Genomic DNA, 20,063 nt, shown 5'->3' with positions numbered 1-20,063 from the left:
CCCCAGTGATAGTCACTTTAAAATCCTTATACATAGGTGGCCCAGAGGACTCCGCTTTTAGTATATGCACTTTGACTGACATTTATATTACAGACTTGTTTTTAACGCTCATGCCCTGACTTGCCCCTTTGCACCCATCCCCTAGGAAAAGTGACAAAGTAGCAAATTAAAAGACAAGCTTAAAAAAAAAAAAAAAGAAAGAAAAGAAAAAAAGAAATAAAGTCAAACACTCCCAGTTACTCTGTCTGGATTTACTTTGCTGACTGCTAATGCGCCGTGCTCCATACAGGCGATGTGATCTGTCTATATTTCATTTGTGTTTCACTGGCGTCTCACTGAGCAGCCAATGAAATATTTATTCTCAGCACTTACTATATTTATAGGCTTTAGATATTTGCATAAGCCTCGGCTCGAAGTGAACTCACATAAGGGAGGGGCTCCTTAAATGTATTTACAAGCCTGCAGACAACAGAGAGCAGGATCCGAGGCATTCTAGATTGTTTCGGCTTAAATGTCAGCTCCACCCGAAGCCATTTCAAGTTTGAATGGAGGTTGGGTTGGCACGCTGTATTACATACTGGCTTCTCTATATCCACAGGTGAAACATCTCCACCTAAATATCGACCTGCTTCTTAAAAGGGGTTGTAAAGGTTTGTGTTTTTTCACCTTAATGCATCCTATGCATTAAGGTGAAAAAAAACAGCTGGCAGGCACCAGCCCCCCCGTTTTACTTACCTGAGCCCCTTCATCTCTTCGGCAGGGACGCGCTGTCTCTCTCTCCACGGGGGGCCCGGCTCTTGATTGGATAGATTTATAGCAGCGCAGCCATTGGCTCACGCTGCTGTCAATCAAATCTAATGACACGGGGTAGAGTCCAGCATTCAGCGTCTATGGATGCCAAATGCTGGATTCGGGAGCGTGCCTGCAAGGTAATCCCCCGGGAGAGCACTTCTCCCAGGGGGTTATCGGATGTGGGGAGGAGCCGCCGGGGGACCCCAGAAGAGCTGCACAGTGGAGGTAAGTATATGTTTTTTTTTTTTTAAACACTTACAATCACTATTGTGTCTATTACAAACTCTGACAATGGTAAGACATCAAGCGACTGATGCTTTAGGGCCTCGTGCACACATTTTTTCCTGCTGCTCCTAGGGGTGCCTGACTTTTTTTTGCCTTTTAAATTAGCCTATGTGCCTATGAATACATGTTTAGCGAAGTTTAGAGGCATAAACAAAAACAAAACAAAAAAAAAAAAAAACATACAAGAAACAACAAACAAAGCCAGCGCATCCAGGAGCAGCGGCATCTTGGCAGAAAATGCTGGATGCCTATAAAACAGGCCTAAATGCATGTGAACGCACCTAAGGGCTTGAGCGTTAATTCATTTCAATGGCCAGAATTATTCCAGCCAATGAAATGAATGCCCGAACTCATGACATTCCTAAACACATTACACGCGTTTAAAAGCAGCAAGAGTTTTTTTTTCTGCCATAAAAATGCTGCCAGGAGAAAAGGCGTCTTAGAGAAATAGCGAAATGTCCGGTGTGCATGAGGCCTTATAATGCAAACCAAAATTGCAGACGCTAACACCTTGTAGTGAGAGCGGCTCCCGCTATAATGCCTTGCTAGAATGGTCACCGACTCCATACACCATTGGAAACTTTGACAGTGATATGTGAGGGATATAAAAATCTGGCTTGATGACTGAACCTGCCAGTTCTTATCCAGAGCAAACATATAAATGAATAGTAGGAATATGGGCTCACATAAAATACCCCGTGCAGCCCAGATCCCCCCACTGATACTTCACCAAAGCCCAACAGGGTTCCACAAAAAAAAAAAAAATTAAGCAATCAAATGAAAAAAAACTGACATGACCCTCTGCCCTACTGATATGCCAACATACATTTTAAGATGTTTTTTACATTTATTTAGTGTATATATATATATATATATATATATATATATATATATATATATATATATATATATATACACACACACACACACACACATACACTTATACACACATACACACATACACGTATACATATACACACACAGTATCTCACAAAAGTGAGTACACCCCTCACATTATTGTAAATATTTTAAGATATCTTTTCATGTGACAACACTGAAGAAATGACACTTTGCAGCTTGTATAACAGTGTAAATTTTCTGTCCCCTTAATATAACTCAACACACAGCCATTAATGTCTAAACCGCTAGCAACAAAAGTGAGTACACCCCTTAGTGAAAATGTCCAAATTGGGTGCAAAGTGTCAATATTTTGTGTGGCCACCATTATTTTCCCGCACTGCCTTAACCCCTCTTGGACATGGAGTTGACCAGAGTCCTCTTCCACTCCTCCATGATGACATCACGGAACTGGAGGATGTTAGAGACCTTGTGCTCCTCCACCTTCCATTTGAGGATGCCCCACAGATGCTCAATAGGGTTTAGGTCTGGAGACATGCTTGGCCAGTCCATCATCTTTACCCTCAACTTATTTAGGAAGGCAGTGGTCGTCTTGGAGGTGTGTTTGGGGTCATTATGATGGAATACTGCCCTACAGCCCATTCTCCAAAGGGAGGGGATCATGTACTGTGACATACTGAAGCAGAGCATGTTGGCATTCATGGTTCCCTTAATGAACTGTAGCTCCCCAGTATCGGCAGCACTCATGCAGCCCCAGACCATGACACTCCCACCACCATGCTTGATTGTAGGCAAGACACACTTTGTACTCTTCACCTGGTTTCTTCTACACACGCTTGACACCATCTGAACCAAGTAGATTTATCTTGATCTCATCAGACCACAGGACATGGTTCCAGTAATCCTTAGTCTGCTTGTCTTCAGCAAACGGTTTGCGGGCTTTCTTGTGCATCATCTTTAGAAGAGGCTTCCTTCTGGGACGACAGCCATGCAGACTAATTTGATGCAGTGTGCAGCGTATGGTCTGAGCACTGACAGGTTGACCCCTCACCCCTTCTACCTCTTCAGCAATGCTGGCAGCACTCGTATGTCTATTTCCCAAAGATAACCTCTGGATATGCCGCCGAGCACATGCACTCAACTTCTTTGGTCGACCATGGCGAGGCCTGTTCTGACTGGAACCTGTCCAGTTAAACCGCTGTATGGTCTTGGCCACCGTGCTGCAGCTCAGTTTCAGGGTCTTGGCAATCTTCTTATAGCCTAGGCCATCTTTATGTAGAGCAACAATTCTTTTTTTCAGATCCTCAGAGAGTTCTTTGCCATGAGGTGCCATGTTGAACTTTCAATGACCAGTATGAGAGAGTGAGAGCGATAACACCAAACTTAACACACCAGCTCCCCATTCACACCTGAGACCTTGTAACACAAACAAGTCACGACACCGATGAGGGAAAATGGCTGACTGGGCCCAATTTGGACCTTTTCACTTAGGGGTGTACTCACTTTTGTTGCCAGTGGTTTAGACATTAATGGCTGTGTGTTGAGTTATTTTGAGGGGACAGAAAATTTACAATACTATACAAGCTGTACACTCACTACTTTACATTGTAGCAAAGTGTCATTTCTTCAGTGTCATCACATGAAAAGATATAAAAAAAAAAAATTACAAAAATGTGCAGGGTGTACCCAGTGTGTGTGTTGTGTATATATATATATATATATATATATATATATATATATATATATATATATATATATATATATATATATATATATATATATATATATATATATATATATATATATATATATATATATATAGGCTGCGCACACCTATGGGTTACAGTGAAAGGCAGCTTTCCCACTTAGCCTAAAAAAAAAAGGAATGGTAAGGCCTATACTAATATTTCTAGAAAAGCAGCTGGTGAAGATCTGTGAAATGTTTAGTTACAATGCTTGCATTTATTACATTACACATGGGGGGATTTAATACTGGAATTTCAATGAAAATTTCACCATTGGCAAAGAAACCATACAAGCAAACGCATGTAAAACCACTTAATTCAGGGTACTTAAATGCATTTCAAAAGGTGCATTGCCTACCCTTAGATCTTCACAGTGTAGACATGACACAATGCAAGCTCACCATACATTTAAATTTATTTTGTTTAGAAAAATCTAACAGATTCCTCCATCTATGCCAAACAGCGCAGATGGACGAATCTCCCCTGACAGCTGTTGCATACTGACAGCCAGCACCTGTATCAGAATATCTGAACAGTGATAGCATCTGACTGCATGAAGCTGCTTTTTTGCCAAAAATTTCCCAGCGGATTGACTCCTGTTGAATCGAGCCGGGCCAGCAGGGCTGCCCACTGAGTGTGATTCACTCAGTGTATGGCCAGCAATACATTTATTGTGGGCAGCCATAAAGTAGCTTAGCCCCTTGGCACCGGCTCTGCCGGTCCTTTAAGGGGTTTGGCATTCCGGGAGGCAGGGCTTGTGACCATGTGACTGCCGTGATTGGCTGTCACGACGGTTACGTAATCGGAAAACTCCCAATCATAAGAAGCGATTGGGAGCTTTTCGTGAGCCGCCAGTCACTGTGCCATGGATGCTCAACCTGTGGCCCTGCAGCTGTTGCAGAACTACAAGTCCCATTATGACTCTACCTTTGGGAGTCATGCTTGTAACTGTCAACCATGCAATGCTTCATGGGACTTGTAGTTTCGCAGCAGCTGAAGGGCCACAGGTTGAGCACCAATGGGTTAAAGTATAACTGGAGCACAGGGAAGTAAGGTGTTAGAACTAGTCAGGTTTTTTTTGTCGTCTGTGTCCCCTTTAGGGAGATTCACCCTCTCTAACTGTCCTCACCAATGTCACCAGGAACGAAAGGTAAATCCAAAGTTTTGCATTGACATCTGAACAGGACAGGAATAGATGGGAAATCTTTTAATGGGAAACACATTGTGACTAAGACAGGATTTCCTTCATATTGAAAAGATATCCTCATTTATTCGCAACTCCACAAGCCCGCATACGCCAAGAAGCTTACACTGCGCAGCGCCAATCACAGGTAGTGAGACATTTGTGCAGTCGCGGATCGGGAAATGCCTCAGTGCCTGTGATTAGCGCTGCACAGTGTCAGCTTCCTGGCGGGTGCGGGCACGTGAAGTTGCGAACACACCTGAGCCCATCCATAAAGTCTGCCAAACAAGATGCGAAGGGGAATCGCCATCACACATGGAAAAAAAAAAAAATGTTTAGGCCAAGGCATTAAAAGTAACATGCATTCTAGTGCATTCTAGTAATTAATCTGAAATATGTGTCACTGGAGCAAACAAAAATTAAATTAGTGTCCAGGCTCAAATTACGTTTGCTGCAGTTAAAGGTGTACCCACCCTAGGAGAGGGGATAATTAATATGTGGAAAGAAAGTGATAACTGCGCTAACTTTACTATATACTAAACATTTCAGATTCAACAGTGAAATGTGCAACTTTAAATTTTATGACAACAGAAATTGCACACATGCGACTTCAAATTATGTGCTGCAAATCTTGCTTCAACGTACTCCCCACACACCTATTCAGTGATATAGTACCAAGCAAGTCAAGTGACCCAAAAACCAAATCGCCAAGTAAAATGGATATCCAATAAATCCAAAAAAAATATATATACATCAAAAATAAAAATTTGAAAAAAAAAAAAAAAAAATACAAAAAATGTAAAAGTATAAGGTTTTAAAGTCCCAGTGAGTATTTTCAGTGCTGTTCAACTGTTGCCTGTGAACTCAAACACCCTCCTCGGTGACTATGTTCCACCAGTTTTTGACGGCACCACCACCTTTTAAAATGGCCACTCACCAGGAAGCGGCTATATGTACACCTTTGGTTCATCTACAGGATAACCACTCCACTCATGGGATCTGTCTGGAACCTTCCCCAGTCAGCGTACCAGCGGTATCAACATGTTAGCAATTGGCTTCTCAAATGCTCTCATTAATCATTATCAGCATCTCATAGGAAAATAAATAGCCATCATAGTGTAATATGTCTAATTATTTATTAGATAAAAAAGTTAAAAGCTAATGCACTCACAATATTTAGTGCCCATAAGCCAGCACCAAGCCTTTCTAGCCGTTTGTATGGGTCTGATGAAGCTTCCTGATGACGCACAACTGATTGCGAAACGCATAGAGGCTGCTGAGACAACACAACATCACTTCCTGCCAGTACCCAAGCGAAAGTGAGGCTTGGACCGCACGCGGACATAAGGGAACGCACACTGATACATCAGACCCATACAAACGACTGGAACGGCTTGGTGCAGGCTTATGGGCACTAAATATTGTGAGTGCAATAGCTTTAAACTTTTTTATCTAATAAATAATTAGACATATTACACTATGATGGCTATTTATTTTCCTATGAGATGCTGATAATGATTAATGAGAGCATTTGAGAAGCCAATTGCTAACATGTTGATACCGCTGGTACGCTGACTGGGGAAGGTTCCAGACAGATCCCATGAGTGGAGTGGTTATCCTGTAGATGAACCAAAGGTGTACATATAGCCGCTTTCTGGTGAGTGGCCATTTTAAAAGGTGGTGGTGCCGTCAAAAACTGGTGGAACATAGTCACCGAGGAGGGTGTTTGAGTTCACAGGCAACAGTTGAACAGCACTAAAAATACTCACTGGGACTTTAAAACCTTATACTTTTACATTTTTTGTATTTTTTTTTTTTTTTTTTTCAAATTTTTATTTTTGATGTATATATATATTTTTTGGATTTATTGGATATCCGTTTTACTTGGCGATTTGGTTTTTGGGTCACTTGACTTGCTTGGTACTATATCACTGAATAGGTGTGTGGGGAGTACGTTGAAGCAAGATTTGCAGCACATAATTTGAAGTCGCATGTGTGCAATTTCTCTAGTAATTAATCTGCCTTTTTTTCTTTCATGCTATTCTTGCTTTTTTCTGTGCCATCAATTAATTTTTTTTTTTTTTTAGTTTAGTTTTTTCTTAGGCCTTTTAGGATGAATCTTGCGGAGAAAAATATATGTAGCAAAAGCAAAATTTTAAGAGGGCTGTAAAGAGGGCTGATCTTTCTGCAGCATTAATTTTTTTTTAATACTTTTTATATTTTGTAAAATTTTTAATTGAATGTTTAAAATTCTGTAATATTACAATTACGGAATATTATTTGCAGTCCTCTGGTGCTAGGCTATCCATACCATTCTGAACTGCTGCGTATTAACAGACCCTCCTGCATTCTCAGGTCTTCTTCCATTCATCTCAATGTTCCATCTACCCGCCTGACCACTATGGGACTGAGATAGCCTTTAGCCACTCTGCCCCTCGACTTTGGAATGCCCTGCCTTCTGATATCCGCAATATTGATTTACTACCCATCTTCAAATCACGTTTCTTTAAACTAACATATTCTGTTTGACTTGTATTTGCAATTTAATGTTTATGCAATGTATTTTTTTTTGTTCTGTTATTCTTGTAAGGTGACCTTGGGTGTTCTGAAAGGTGCCTAAAACCAAATAATGATAATAATAATATTATACACACACACGATTGACGATCAACAGAAACAAGCAATGCTGACTTCATTATAAAGATGTAGTTCTCTGCCAACTATGTTGATCCTTTGACTTCAATACTTAGTTACTTGAGTAATTTACATAAAACAAGTTAAAGGCCATTGAAACCAGGACTCGTTCTCAGCAAACTTGTTCCTGGTCAGTGACTCAACATAATGAAGCCATTAGATTGTCAAAGCCAGCAAACTAGCATTTTCAAAAGAAAAAGAACCCCCTGGGATTCTCCATCTTCAGTTTTGTTCTTCCAACTCCAATATGCCTCCTGCCATGTTGAAGTGACCACTAACTGAGTCAATGGGTAGAACATTGGTTTAGTCCGTAGAATGGCTCCAGAATGAGCTTCCATCAAACACATTATACAGAAATGTATACAGTGGGAAGAGGGTTACTCTCAGATCTTCACAGGATGAGGACTCAACGAACTCCAATGTGTGATTGTAACTCACCTGTTTGATGGTGAAGTCATTGATAAGGTGATGGTTGTGCTCATTTAAGCTGCAGTGCAGAGTTACACAGTCACTATGAAACAGAAGGTCCTGGAGGGTGTTGACCCGCTGGAGGCCAAGTGCACGTTCTATTCCATCTGATAAATACGGGTCGTAGAATATTACATTGAAACCAAACGTCTTCGCTCGCAGTGCTACAGCTTGTCCGACTCGTCCTGCAAAACAAGACCATTCACAAATCAGCATACTGGTAGCAAAATACTACACAAAGGCATCAATATACTACCAAAAATTCCTTGATCAGACTTTTATCATGGGTGACAACTCAAAACATATTCACCGTTTGAGAACTTTGATTAAGCATGGTTTAAGTGCGGTCATAAATGGTCTTATCTGGACTGCAATCAGACATTCAGGTGAGGAGAAGGTCATTTAGGGCTAATCTAGGACAGCAATTTTAACTGACTGAACACAGAGCATGCTATATACTGTAAACTCAAACACTCATTTCAAGGTGGGTGTAGCATTCCCTTTCCTTCAGCCCTACTGCAGCTCTCACCCAGGGTCTCTGTTGGAAATCACAGTGCACCGTACAGCCTACCTGACAGGGTCCCCCTGGTGTAAAAGCTGAACTGGTTAAGCACTCATGGAGATTTTCCAACATGTACTAGGGAAGGGTCTGTTCCATTTGACAAAGTAAAAGTAGATGTTAAGGTTTTTTTAAAAGCTTGTGATAATTACCTTTGCTCTAACAGACCCGCATCTTCTATCCAGCACCAGTCTTCAGCCATATTGATTGGCCGATGCAGGATGACTCAACTCCCACGCAATGTGGAGTTCCATCACCTTGGCACACAGTGATGGAATTTATACTGGGCTGCACATCCATAACTCAGTGTACATTTTAAGACAGACGGTGCAGGAAGGTAGGTTTACTTTATTGCAGAAGATTGGATGTTTCTTCAGCAATAAACAGCTTGCCTACTCACATTTTTTTTAAATACTCCAAAGACATGCTGGTAGGTTAATTGGCTTCTATCTAAATTGGCCCTAGTATATGAATGTGAGTTGGGGACCTTAGATTGTAAGCTCCTTGAGGGTAGGGACTGATGTGAATGTAAATTGACGGCGCTATATAAAGTACCTTAAATAATAAATGAATAAAATACTTATTTACACTTTAAACCTTTGGATAAAAACTTTCCATACTTTAGTGCATCTTCTCAGTGCTGCCAAATGCACCACCGTCATAGCTGCATAGCATTTCTCAAAACAAGTTTCCTGATGGGGATTAGGATTGTGTAATGTATGTTAAAAAGTCCACTTGTAATCTCCATTGGAACCCCATATCACAGAGGGACAATGCAGTCCAACTGGAAAAGATGTCGTTGCCCTATAACAGGAAGTCACAAAACAAGGACGTTCATTGCAGGATCACAAGGTATTTTCATGAAGGCTACAGATGTAAAAATATTAGAAATTACCTTTACATGTTAAATCTTGTATGAGATTTTTGTAATTGGGTTTACATCTACCGTAAGAGTTCATTACGGTTTATGGACATTTTCCAACTTTGTGCAGCTGACTACTGTTAGCCAAGCATGCAATACACTGGTGTAGGGCTTGTCCTCGTCTATAGACGGTGTTGAACATGAGGCCTCAATGCGATTCAAAAAACAATGAATCATACTAGAAAATATGGTGCCAAACTCTAAAATCAGTAAAAATACCCAGCTGGCCACTGTATACACACATGCAAAGACAGTTCGAAAACTGTAATGACAGAATTGCATGCAAGTTCATTGTTACTTAACTGGTAATTACACCCAGGAGACGGTAGGACAGGACTTCAAGAACTACCTCTAGAATCACAGCACTTGAAAGAAGTGCTGTAATGCTATAAGTGATTCATGAAGGCTGGCCCTCCAGTCTACCGGGTCTAATTACAGTCAAACAGCAGTATTACTTTTGGGGAACTCCGTTAAGTCTGAAGTTAAAGCACCAGGCTTGACCAATGGAAGGAGCACTGCTTTTTTTAAAGCAACCCTGCCAGGTTAAAAAATAGATTAGGAATAAAGGTCTAGGAAAAGGGTTTCTACTCACTGCTCCGGTGACCCCCCTCTCCAACCTTGGCTCTGTTTTAACACTGGTTCCATTCTCAGATTCCTATGTTGCTACATAAAGGTTTGAGACATCAGACACTCCTGAAAGCGTTGAAAAGCATTGAAAAGCGTTGAAAAGCCAAAACAAACCGTAAACTAGACAGTAGTCCCTAAACTGTCCTGGGACCTACAACAGCCCCAGTCTCTGACTACCAAGGGCACAATGAATGCAGAGAGCCTAATGCTTTCAATCTGGCAAACCCAGTCTGGTAGAGTTATAAGAGGATCAGCAAGTTCTGTGCTAAGAGTACAAGGATGCCATGAGACACATGAAGGACACTCTACCAACAGATGAGTATACTTTAAACTGACATCTTGTGAGTGTTTTGTATCTTTGTAATCAAATATTTTCTACTAATACTACATACACTCAGGTGGCACTTCCTGCCCCCCCCCCCCCCTCCTTTGCCAAGTTCTGTGCTGAGGACCATCCCTAAAAACAGGACATAGTGTCGCACCACCACAGAGTTCAGGCTGAAATATAAGCTTAACGAGAACCAACCCTCTCAGTTCCAAATAAATTAAAAAAAACATAATTTTTCCCGTACCAAGCACTTTGAGGATTATCATCTACAAACCGTGCTCAGTTAACAATGACTTTGCTAGGTGAACAGTCTACTCCTTTGGTAAATCAACTCCAGAGTGTACAATTTGGAGTAAGAAAGAAAAAATCTAAGTTTTCTATATGCTGAAAGATATGGAAATTTCCATTCCGATTGGAACAGTATTTGGACACAAAAGTCCCTAAATGTTTGATTATATACAGTAGATATGGTTGCATCCGCTCTAGGTCTGTGGCAAGCAACAATACATAGTCATTGTCCCATCTTATTTTAAGCCGAAGAAGAGAATTAGCTATTCAGCCTCATGCAGAACGCTATCATCTGCAGAGGGTCCAGTTTCAGGTTGGCGCTGGAATTAATTCCCATGACAAGTGGGTCAGAAAAGAACGGTGGCTGACAGCTTTGCATTGCAAGCATTCCCTGAGACACGCACAATTCTATACCAGGCTTAGATGCGCTGGATTTCACTTATTCAGCTGCCTTAGTTATCATCCTCACTCAGGCCCGTCCCCATGACAAAACATTGAGCTCAAGCAGATTATATTTCTCACTCGCTGCTGGCAATAAAGCTATGAATTATAAGCAGGGAGTCGGCTTCCTGAAAGAGAGAGGGAGGTGGATATATGCAAGTGGTCCTGCTGCAGTGCGCTGTGAAAACCACAATGTGGCGCTATGACATCCTGAGAACATAACGGAATCTGTCTGAAAATTGCTTCTTTCATAGGTTAAAGGACAACTCCGTTCAAAACACTTTTCTGACTTTTTAATGTAGTGCTAGCAATGAGATTAATGATAACATTGCATTTCTTTTTGTTTTCAGTAGAATATGCATCTACAGTTCCATGTGGCACAACAGGACAAAACCTGAACCATTCTAAGATCCGGAATGCTCATACAAACTTAAGTAAGCAGCCAGATCAACAGCTGTACAAGTTGCCTAAGGCAGGCCATAGACGAGTCAAGAACCAAATGTTCCGTCAATCAAAAAACAAAAATGGCGCATACAATTGTGTCATCATTTGTTTTGTTTTTCGAAACAAAATCCAGCATGTTGGATCAGGCCTTTTTCGATAGTGACACGAAAAATGTGCGTCGCAGCTGGCACACTAATGCATGCGAAACACACACAGTTTGTATCTTGCATAAATAAAATATTTAATGGACATGACTAGGGTATTATAGATGAACTTTTGACACTCATGCTGCCTGGCTACCCCTCCACCATACCATGCTACCTAAATAAACCACACCAGAACCAGAGTTTTAATGGCCACAGCAGCCATTTTATTAACAAAAATTATAAATAAACATAAACATAACATAACTAAAAACAGAAAGACTTTCAATGATTAGTGCATTACCGAGCCTCAAGGTCCTTGTAGATAATTAACTTCGTACTTGTGACAACCTATAAAGCTGGCCAGAGACTGTTTGAATATCGGCTGGTTCAGCAGGAAAAAGCTGAGATTTGAACCTTGTATGGGCTAGTTAGATAAACCTGGGTGCAACCAGCCTGCCCGATTTTACAATGGGGAAAATTATTATTTAATCTCCTGCAGATTTTGTAGGTTTGCCCACTTACAAAGAAATGAAGAGTCTATATCATTTAAAATACATCTATGATAAAAATAAGAGAAAATATCAACCAAAAATCCAGAAAAAACACACGATACAAATGTTATAAATTGAGTTGCAGTTCAGTGAGTAAAATAAGTATTTGATCCCCTAGCAAAACAGGACTTCGTACTTGGTGGAGAAACCCTTGTTGGCAAGCACAGAGGCAAGACGTTTCTTGTAGTTGGTGACCAGGTTTGTACACATCTCAGGTGGGATTTTGGTTCACTCTTTACAGATCTTTTCTAAATCCCTAAGGATTCTCAAAGTTTAAGCTCCCTCTACAAATTTTCAATAGGATTAGGGTCTGGAGACAGACTAGGCCACTCCATGACCTTAATGTGCTTCTTCTTGACCCACTCCTTTGTTGCCTTGGCGGTATGTTTTGGGTTACTGTCATGCTGGAAGACCCGTCCATGACCCATCTTCAGTGTTCTGGCTGATGATGGGATGATGTTCTTAGGGTCATATTTAGCATCTTTCTTCCTCCAAACATAGCTAGTCCCCCTCCTCAAGAAGGCACATGTATAGTCATGCCATTGAACATCTAAATGATTGAGAGAAGGATTGGGAGAAAGTGCTGTGGTCAGATAAGACCAAAATTGAGCGCTCTGGCATTAACGCGACTCGCAGTGTTTGGAGGAAGAAAAATGCCGACTATGGCCCCAAGAACACCATCCCTACAGTCAAGCACGAAGGTGGAAACATGATGCTTTTGGGCCGTTTCTCTGCTAAAGGCACAGGCCGAAACTGCCACATTGAGGGGTCAATGGACGGGGCCATGTATTTTTTTTATGTATTATAAAATCTTGGATGAGAACCTTCCTCCCTCAGCCAGAACACCGACGATGGGTCGTGGATGGGTCTTTCAGCATGACAATGACCCAAATCATACCGCCAAGGCAACAAAGGAGTGTCTCAAGAAGAAGCACATTAAGGTCATGGAGTGGCCTATTCAGTCTCCGGACCTTAGTCCTATAGAAAATTTATACAGCGGGCTTAAACTTTGACTTGCCAAGAATCCTTAAGAATTTAAAGATCTGTAAAGAGTGGACCAAAATCCCTTCTGAGATGTGTGCAAACCTGGTCACCAACTACTGTACAAGAAACGTCTTATCTCTGTGCTTTCCAACAAGGGCTTCTCCACCAAGTACTAAATCATGTTTTGCTTGGGGATCAAATACTTATTTTACTCACTGAACTGCAATTTAATTTAAAGCATTTGTTTTATGTGTTTTTTTTCCGGATTTTTGGTTGATAGTCTGTCTCCATTGTTTAAAATACACATATGATAAAAATTTTAGACCTTTCAATTTCTTTGTAAGTGGGCAAACCTACAAAATCTGCAGGGGATCAATTTTTTTTCTCCACTGTACATGTGATTATTGCAAGCGGCTGTTATAGCTGCGATCAATCACTGTGAAGCCGCCCCCCTTCTGGGGAGAACACAATGGCTCTGCGGGAGGGAATGTCAACATTGTCTGTGAAGTTGCAGGAAAGAAATTGACTGAGACATTTGCCCATAAACCTCATGTACTACCATAAATGTACAAAAACTGAGCGCGGCTGTACCCAGATGGGTCCTTACCACTTCACCTTTAAGCGATTGCCCACATTCTAGGACCTTAAACCTCCCTAGCTGCCATGATGAATGCCTCAAACCACACAACCTCACAACCAAGAAAAGAAAGAAAAAAATGTATGTGAATAAATGGGGAAGGAGGGAGGGAAGGTTCCCTGATGTCTGCCATCCTCCAAATTAAACTCTCCAGGGACCCTGCTGCCTAGAACCCCCTGAAGACTACACGTTCCCTGTCCGGCCTCAATCAGGTCAGTACCCCCATCTCTTTACATCCTTTAAAATCACTAAAGACTCCTCCTCCTGTGCCAACACTCCCCTTTTATCCCAGTCATGCCTTCCCTCCATCTATGTCCTGTAGTCTTTTCGACTGGGCCTCACTGTCTGGTTTAATGAAACATTTACACTTGCAGCTTTTAGCTTCATCTAATTATCTCATACACGTCTGTTTATTCTCCATCTTGGTGCCATCTGTGTGCATCCTTGGTGAACTACTGCTGAGCAACCAGTATGGGTTCCCTCTCAAACTGCTAGGCATCGAGAGGTGTCTACACATACCTGGGATCAGCCTCAAGGGCCAAGCTCACCTTTTATGTAAATGGACACCAGAATGTTTTTGTTGTTTTTTTTTTTTTTTTTTTAAGAGAAAAGGACCCCAGCCGTTTAAAATACGCCCGTTCCTTTTCTAAATGTTGCATAATGCAATGCCATACCTATAAGCTTTTTTTGATCACCCATGAAGCCTGGTCAAAATACTCCCAGCGTTTATATTTGTATGTCCTAGCTTATTTCCAGGACACAAAAGACGTTGAGCGCCGCAAAAGCAGCAAAAACATATTTTTTTTTTAGTTTTGCTAGAGTGGAGAGAGAGTTTAGAACCCTTGTCAGTTTTTATTGCCGTCTGTGCCCTCATTAGGGAGATTGCCCCCCTCTATTTGTCCTGTTTACCGTTATCAAAAGTGAAAGTAAAAGAAAAATTCCAAATTTTGGGTTGTCCCCAGAAAAGTAATAGAGGAGAAATCTTCCAATGGGGACATTCGTTTTGGTGACCTGGGGCACCCCAACTGATTCCCTCTCACTTCCAGTTTTGGTTGTGGCACAGGAAGTGAAGGTATATCTCCCTAATGGGACACAGATGGCAAAAATTCTAGCCATCCTGAACTCTATATAAAATGAAAATAAAAAGTTTTGCATTTTGTTCAGCTTTAAGTATCTTTATTGTAAAAGCCTTACCCGCTTTCTTTCTGGCAATGCTGATGTAGGCCTCAATGACACTTTCTAAAACTGAATGCTGTTAGCAAACTCTATTACACCACTTATACCTACAGGAAAGCCCTATAATAAGGCTTACCTGTAGTTACTGTGAATATCTCCTAAACTTGCACTGTTTAGGAGATATTAAGCTGGTGACGTAACCAGCGCATGTGCTCTGAAGGGCCGGTATACAGTACTGGACCTTCAGAGCCTGTGCCGTAAACGGTGGCACATTATGACATTGCTTTGCAGGGAAATTATTTTTTTTTTCACCAACTGCGATAAATTACTATAGCTTCAAGGCTTTACTATGAATGCCTAAATAGTCCCAGTGCTGCAATAAAAAAAAAGCTGAACTCATGCAATTGCTATAAAAAGTATCTGATCAACAATGAAAGCATTGCAAGGCTCGGTTCAGATCTGTGTGATGCGTTTTGGTGCGTTATCACTCTACATAATGTGCATTTTTATGAAGCACACAATGTGCCCTTTCTAAAATGAGCCATAGTCATCAGCGCTCTTTTTTTGTAAATATCTCCTAAACCATGGAGTTTTAGGAGATATTTTAAGCACCTACAGGTAAGTCTTAATATAGGCTTACCTGTAGGTAAAAGTGGTTGTACAGGGTGTACAACCACTTTAAGCATTAAAAGATATAGTAAAGGGTATATTTAAAAAAAAATAAACATGTTATACTTGCTTGCTCTGTGTGATGGTTTTGCACAGAGCAGCCCCGATCCTCCTCTTCTGGGGTCCCCTGCTGGTGCTCCTCCTTCTCTGTGTGCCACCATAGGAAGCCGCTTCCTGCAGGCTCAATCCCGAGCCACGCTGTCTGTATCCATAGAGACAGACAGCATGACAGCATGGCTTGGCCCCGTCCCCTAGCTTCTTCAACACAGAATTTGATTGACAGCAGCTGGAGCCAATGGCTCTTTCTGTTGCCTCTCGGTCCTCTGAGAAGAGATCGTGGAGAGAGGTGCTGCTATCGGGCACAGAGCTGGATAGAGAAGAGGCTCAGGTAAGTATAAGGGGGGAGCTGCACACAGAAGGTTTTTCTGCCTTAATGCATAGAATGCATGAAGGTAAACTGTTTTTTGCCTTTAGAACCACTTTAAAGTGCTTCAGAAAACACATGCTTCAAAACACCGCGTACACACAATCGGAAATTTGGCCAGCAAAAGACAGATGAGAGCTTTCGTCGGAAAATGCGACCGTGTGTACGCTCCATCGGACTTTTGCTGGCCGATTCCAGCCAACAAAAGATTGAGAGCATGTTCTCTATTTTTCGGTCGGAAAAAGTTCCTATCCGAAAATTCGATCGTCTGTAGCAATTCCGACGCGCAAAATTCCTACACATGCTCGGAAACAATTTGACGCATGCTCGGAAGCATTGAACTTCATTTTCTCGGCTCGTCGTAGTGTTGTACGTCACCGCGTTCTTGACGGTCGAAAGTTCAGAGAACTTTTGTGTGACCGCGTGTATGCAAGGCAAGCTTGAGTGGAATCCCGTTGGAAAGACCATCATATCTTTTTTCGACCAAAATCCTGATCATGTGTACACGGCATACAGGTGATGCCTTTAATCTGTCTTCAAGCTCTGGGCAGACTATTGCTGCCATGAATGCATTGAAAAAAAATAATTGAATATTTTTGCAGTGAAGAAAGCCATTACTACCACCTGCAGGTGTAACCACAAAGGTCATTTATAGATTACGTTATAAGAGGTCTATTTTATTTAATATATTTTAAAAATTGCAGTTTTCCTTCAAAAAAAGCTGCTACAAAATTGTAGGCATACAAGCCTTCTGTTCTTTAGCACTGTGTTCTAAAGCAACAACAAAAAAAAAAAAGTTAATGTGTAATTAACTTTTAATCTTACGTTTTATGTTTTCCTTCGGTTTGATCCAGCAATTTATGGAACTTTGTCACGGCAGGTTGAGCCAATGGAAATTACAGAACGTGCGGGCCAACGTACAGAAAGGATGGCGGTTGCCAAAGCCCGTCAGGTTGGGTTCTGATTTGGCTTTCATTATTGTCCAAGCCGTAATGGAAATTTTGGCACAATAAATGAAACAGAACAAGGGATTTAAACACTGCCAGCCTACAGCGGCAAAAGTCTTTTATGTCTAGCTAGACCACTAACTAGACATTTACCAAAACAGACATCAGAGGACCACAATATTGGATTTAACGGCAAACCAAAAGGTATTAATATAAGACAACCGCAATACATTACAACCGGTCATGATGTTGTATGAGGATTTGTCAGAGAGAACCATTCTGATCTGCTCAAGCAAGCTAACATAGAACCATTATTCTTGTTACTTTTGCACACAGATGGGAAGAATTGTCCAATATGGCCGATTTTGACCATTTTAGAGTAACCAGTTGCAGACCGCCCTATAGCACTTTTACTGCTACAGGGAGGCCGCACTGCGCAGGATCACATATACATACGTGATCCTGCATTTTCAGGTATCGGGGATGCGTGTGTGTCGCTGAACGCTCGCGTCTGCTGCGATTCTACACAGGAGCTGATCAGCGGGTCCCGTAGACTGGATGTCTGCCAGCACCCACTGATCGTTCAGGACACTGGCAGGAACACGGATCTGTACCTTACCCTAGTACAAGCACCTCCCCCACTATAGTAGAACACTGGCTAGGCACACACAGTTAAAGTGGTTGTAAACTCTTACAGACCACTTTTTTGCTACAGGTAAGTCTATAATAAGGCTTAGCTATAGCTACCCTGGATATCCCCTAAACCTTAACAGTTTAGGAGATATCCCCTCTATTTGCATGTGCCGACGTCATCGGCACATGCGCACTGACACAAACTGAAGCAATGGCACATACGTGTTGTTGCTTCAGTGAGTGTGCCGTTACCGCACGCATGCACGGGAGTGACGTTATTGCGGCTCCGGCCAATCACAGCGCCGGAACTGTGATACCTGGAAGCGATCCCCGGAACTGATGTCGCCGGCCGGTGCTGTGTACGGGCACCGCAGCGAGGGCTTTGATCTCAGGTCTTACATAATGAGCTAGTATGGTATACATACTAGCACATTGTGCCTTTGTCTTGCAGGTGTTTTTTTTTTTTTCAAAGTGGGTTTACAAACACTTTAACCTTTTGATCGCCCCTGATGTTAGCCCCTTTCCAGCCACTGTCATTAGTACAGTGACAGTGCATATTTTTTGCACTGATCACTGTATTAGTGTCACTGGTCCCCAAAAAAGTGTCAGTTCGCGTCCAATTTGTCCGCCGTAATATCGCAGTACCGCTATAAGTTGCTGATCCATTATTAGTAAAAGAAGAAAAATAAAAAATTCCATAAATATATCCCATAGTTTGTAGACGCTGTAACTTTTGCACAAACCAATGTACACGTACAGGCAGTCCCAGAGTTACGAACGACTCCTACCTCTGAACGGACCTCAATGCCAACCACTTGTGCTCCACGCTGGTCCTGGATACCACCGAGCAGCTATCTTGCAGCATCAGACACATCCCACACTGCAGTACATACATTACAGTAGTACAGTACATGCATGTACTGCATGGCCAGAAGAGCCCCAGATAACATAACTGCATGCCCAGAAGTGCCCGGAACATCCCACAACCTTGCACAGGCTGAAGTTACTTAGAAATGCACTGTTCCGACTTACATAAACATTCCACTTAAAGTGGAGTTCCGCGTTTTTTTTTTTAAATCAGCAGCTACAAATACTGAAGCTGCTGACTTTTAAAATATGGACACTTGCCTGTCCAGGGCGCCCGCGATGTCCTCAACTGAAGCCGATCTCTCACTCAACTCTCGGGTGGTGCTGCTGCCGCCATCTTCGGTAAGGGGATCAGGAAGCGAAGCCTTGCGGCTTCACTTCCTGGTTCCCTACTGCGAATGCGCGACTCACGCTGTGCTATCCCACTGGTCTCTGCCATTTCTGGGACCCGTGCGTCTCCCAGAAGACAGCGGTGGGAGTGGCATAGATACCCGCGGGTGGCGCAGGTATCTATGCCTGGAAGTGGGAGCAAAATACCTGTATTATACAGGTATCTTCTCCCCCTCCCCCCTGAAAGGTGCCAATCGTGACACCGGAGGGGGGGAGGGTTTTGAAAAGCGGAAGTTCCATTTTTGTGTGGAAGTCCGCTTTAAGAACAAGCCTACAGTCCCTATTGTGTTCGTAAACCCAGGGACTGCCCGTATTGGGATTTTTTTTTAACCAAAAATATGAAGCAGAATACATTTTGGCCTAAATTGATGAAGAAACTTGTTTTACATTTTTTATGGGATAGGTTTTATAGCAGAAAGTAAAATATATATATTTTTTTCAAAATGGTTGGTCACTTTCTGTTTATACTGCAAAAAAAAAATAAAATGCAGAGGTGATCAAATACCACTAAAAGAAAGCTCTATTTGTGGGGGGCTGAGAAAATTGATGGGTACAATGTCGCACAACCGCGCAATTGTCAGGTAAAGTACCGCAGTGCCAATTAAAAAAAATGGCCTGGTCATGAAGGGAAGGGTAAATCTTCCGGAGGGAAAGTGGTTAATAACCAACAATGTTGGGGTGTGCAAAAATCAGTCTGAAGAATAATGATCAGAAGCAGGCTAAAGGGGATAGTAAAAAAAAAAAAAAAAAAAAAAAAAAAAAAAAAAAAAGTAGTCGTGTTCACTGTGAAGACTACGACAACCAATGGTGAGGGAGAGGGTCTCCCAAATACACCTGGATGTGATCATTTAAAATGCACAAGGAAAGGGAAGACATTGGTTACCAACAGATGGCAATAAAACTGGTCAGCAGCTGTTTGAACACCTTTTAAAACTTTTTTTGACATCTACTTAAAATGCAACACTTTGGGGTCGATTTACTAAAAACTGTGCAAAATCTGGTGCA

General features: G+C 41.8%; 1 protein-coding gene across 10 annotated transcripts in view; it reads right to left on the bottom strand.

The window, feature by feature from the left end:
• Positions 1–20,063, bottom strand: part of CTBP1 (C-terminal binding protein 1) — a 767,834-nt gene that overhangs the window by 47,847 nt on the left and 699,924 nt on the right. For all 10 annotated transcript variants that reach the window (XM_073610943.1, XM_073610948.1, XM_073610950.1 and 7 more), the window contains one exon: positions 7,996–8,210. In XM_073610943.1, the coding sequence (XP_073467044.1) occupies positions 7,996–8,210 (215 nt within the window). The remainder of the gene's footprint in view (positions 1–7,995; positions 8,211–20,063) is intronic.

Source organism: Aquarana catesbeiana, linkage group LG01 (genome assembly GCF_042186555.1).
Source record: "Aquarana catesbeiana isolate 2022-GZ linkage group LG01, ASM4218655v1, whole genome shotgun sequence".
Taxonomy (NCBI): Eukaryota; Metazoa; Chordata; class Amphibia; order Anura; family Ranidae; genus Aquarana; species Aquarana catesbeiana.
The sequence above is the reverse complement of the archived record's forward strand: the minus strand, read 5'-3'. Positions and strand labels throughout refer to the sequence as shown.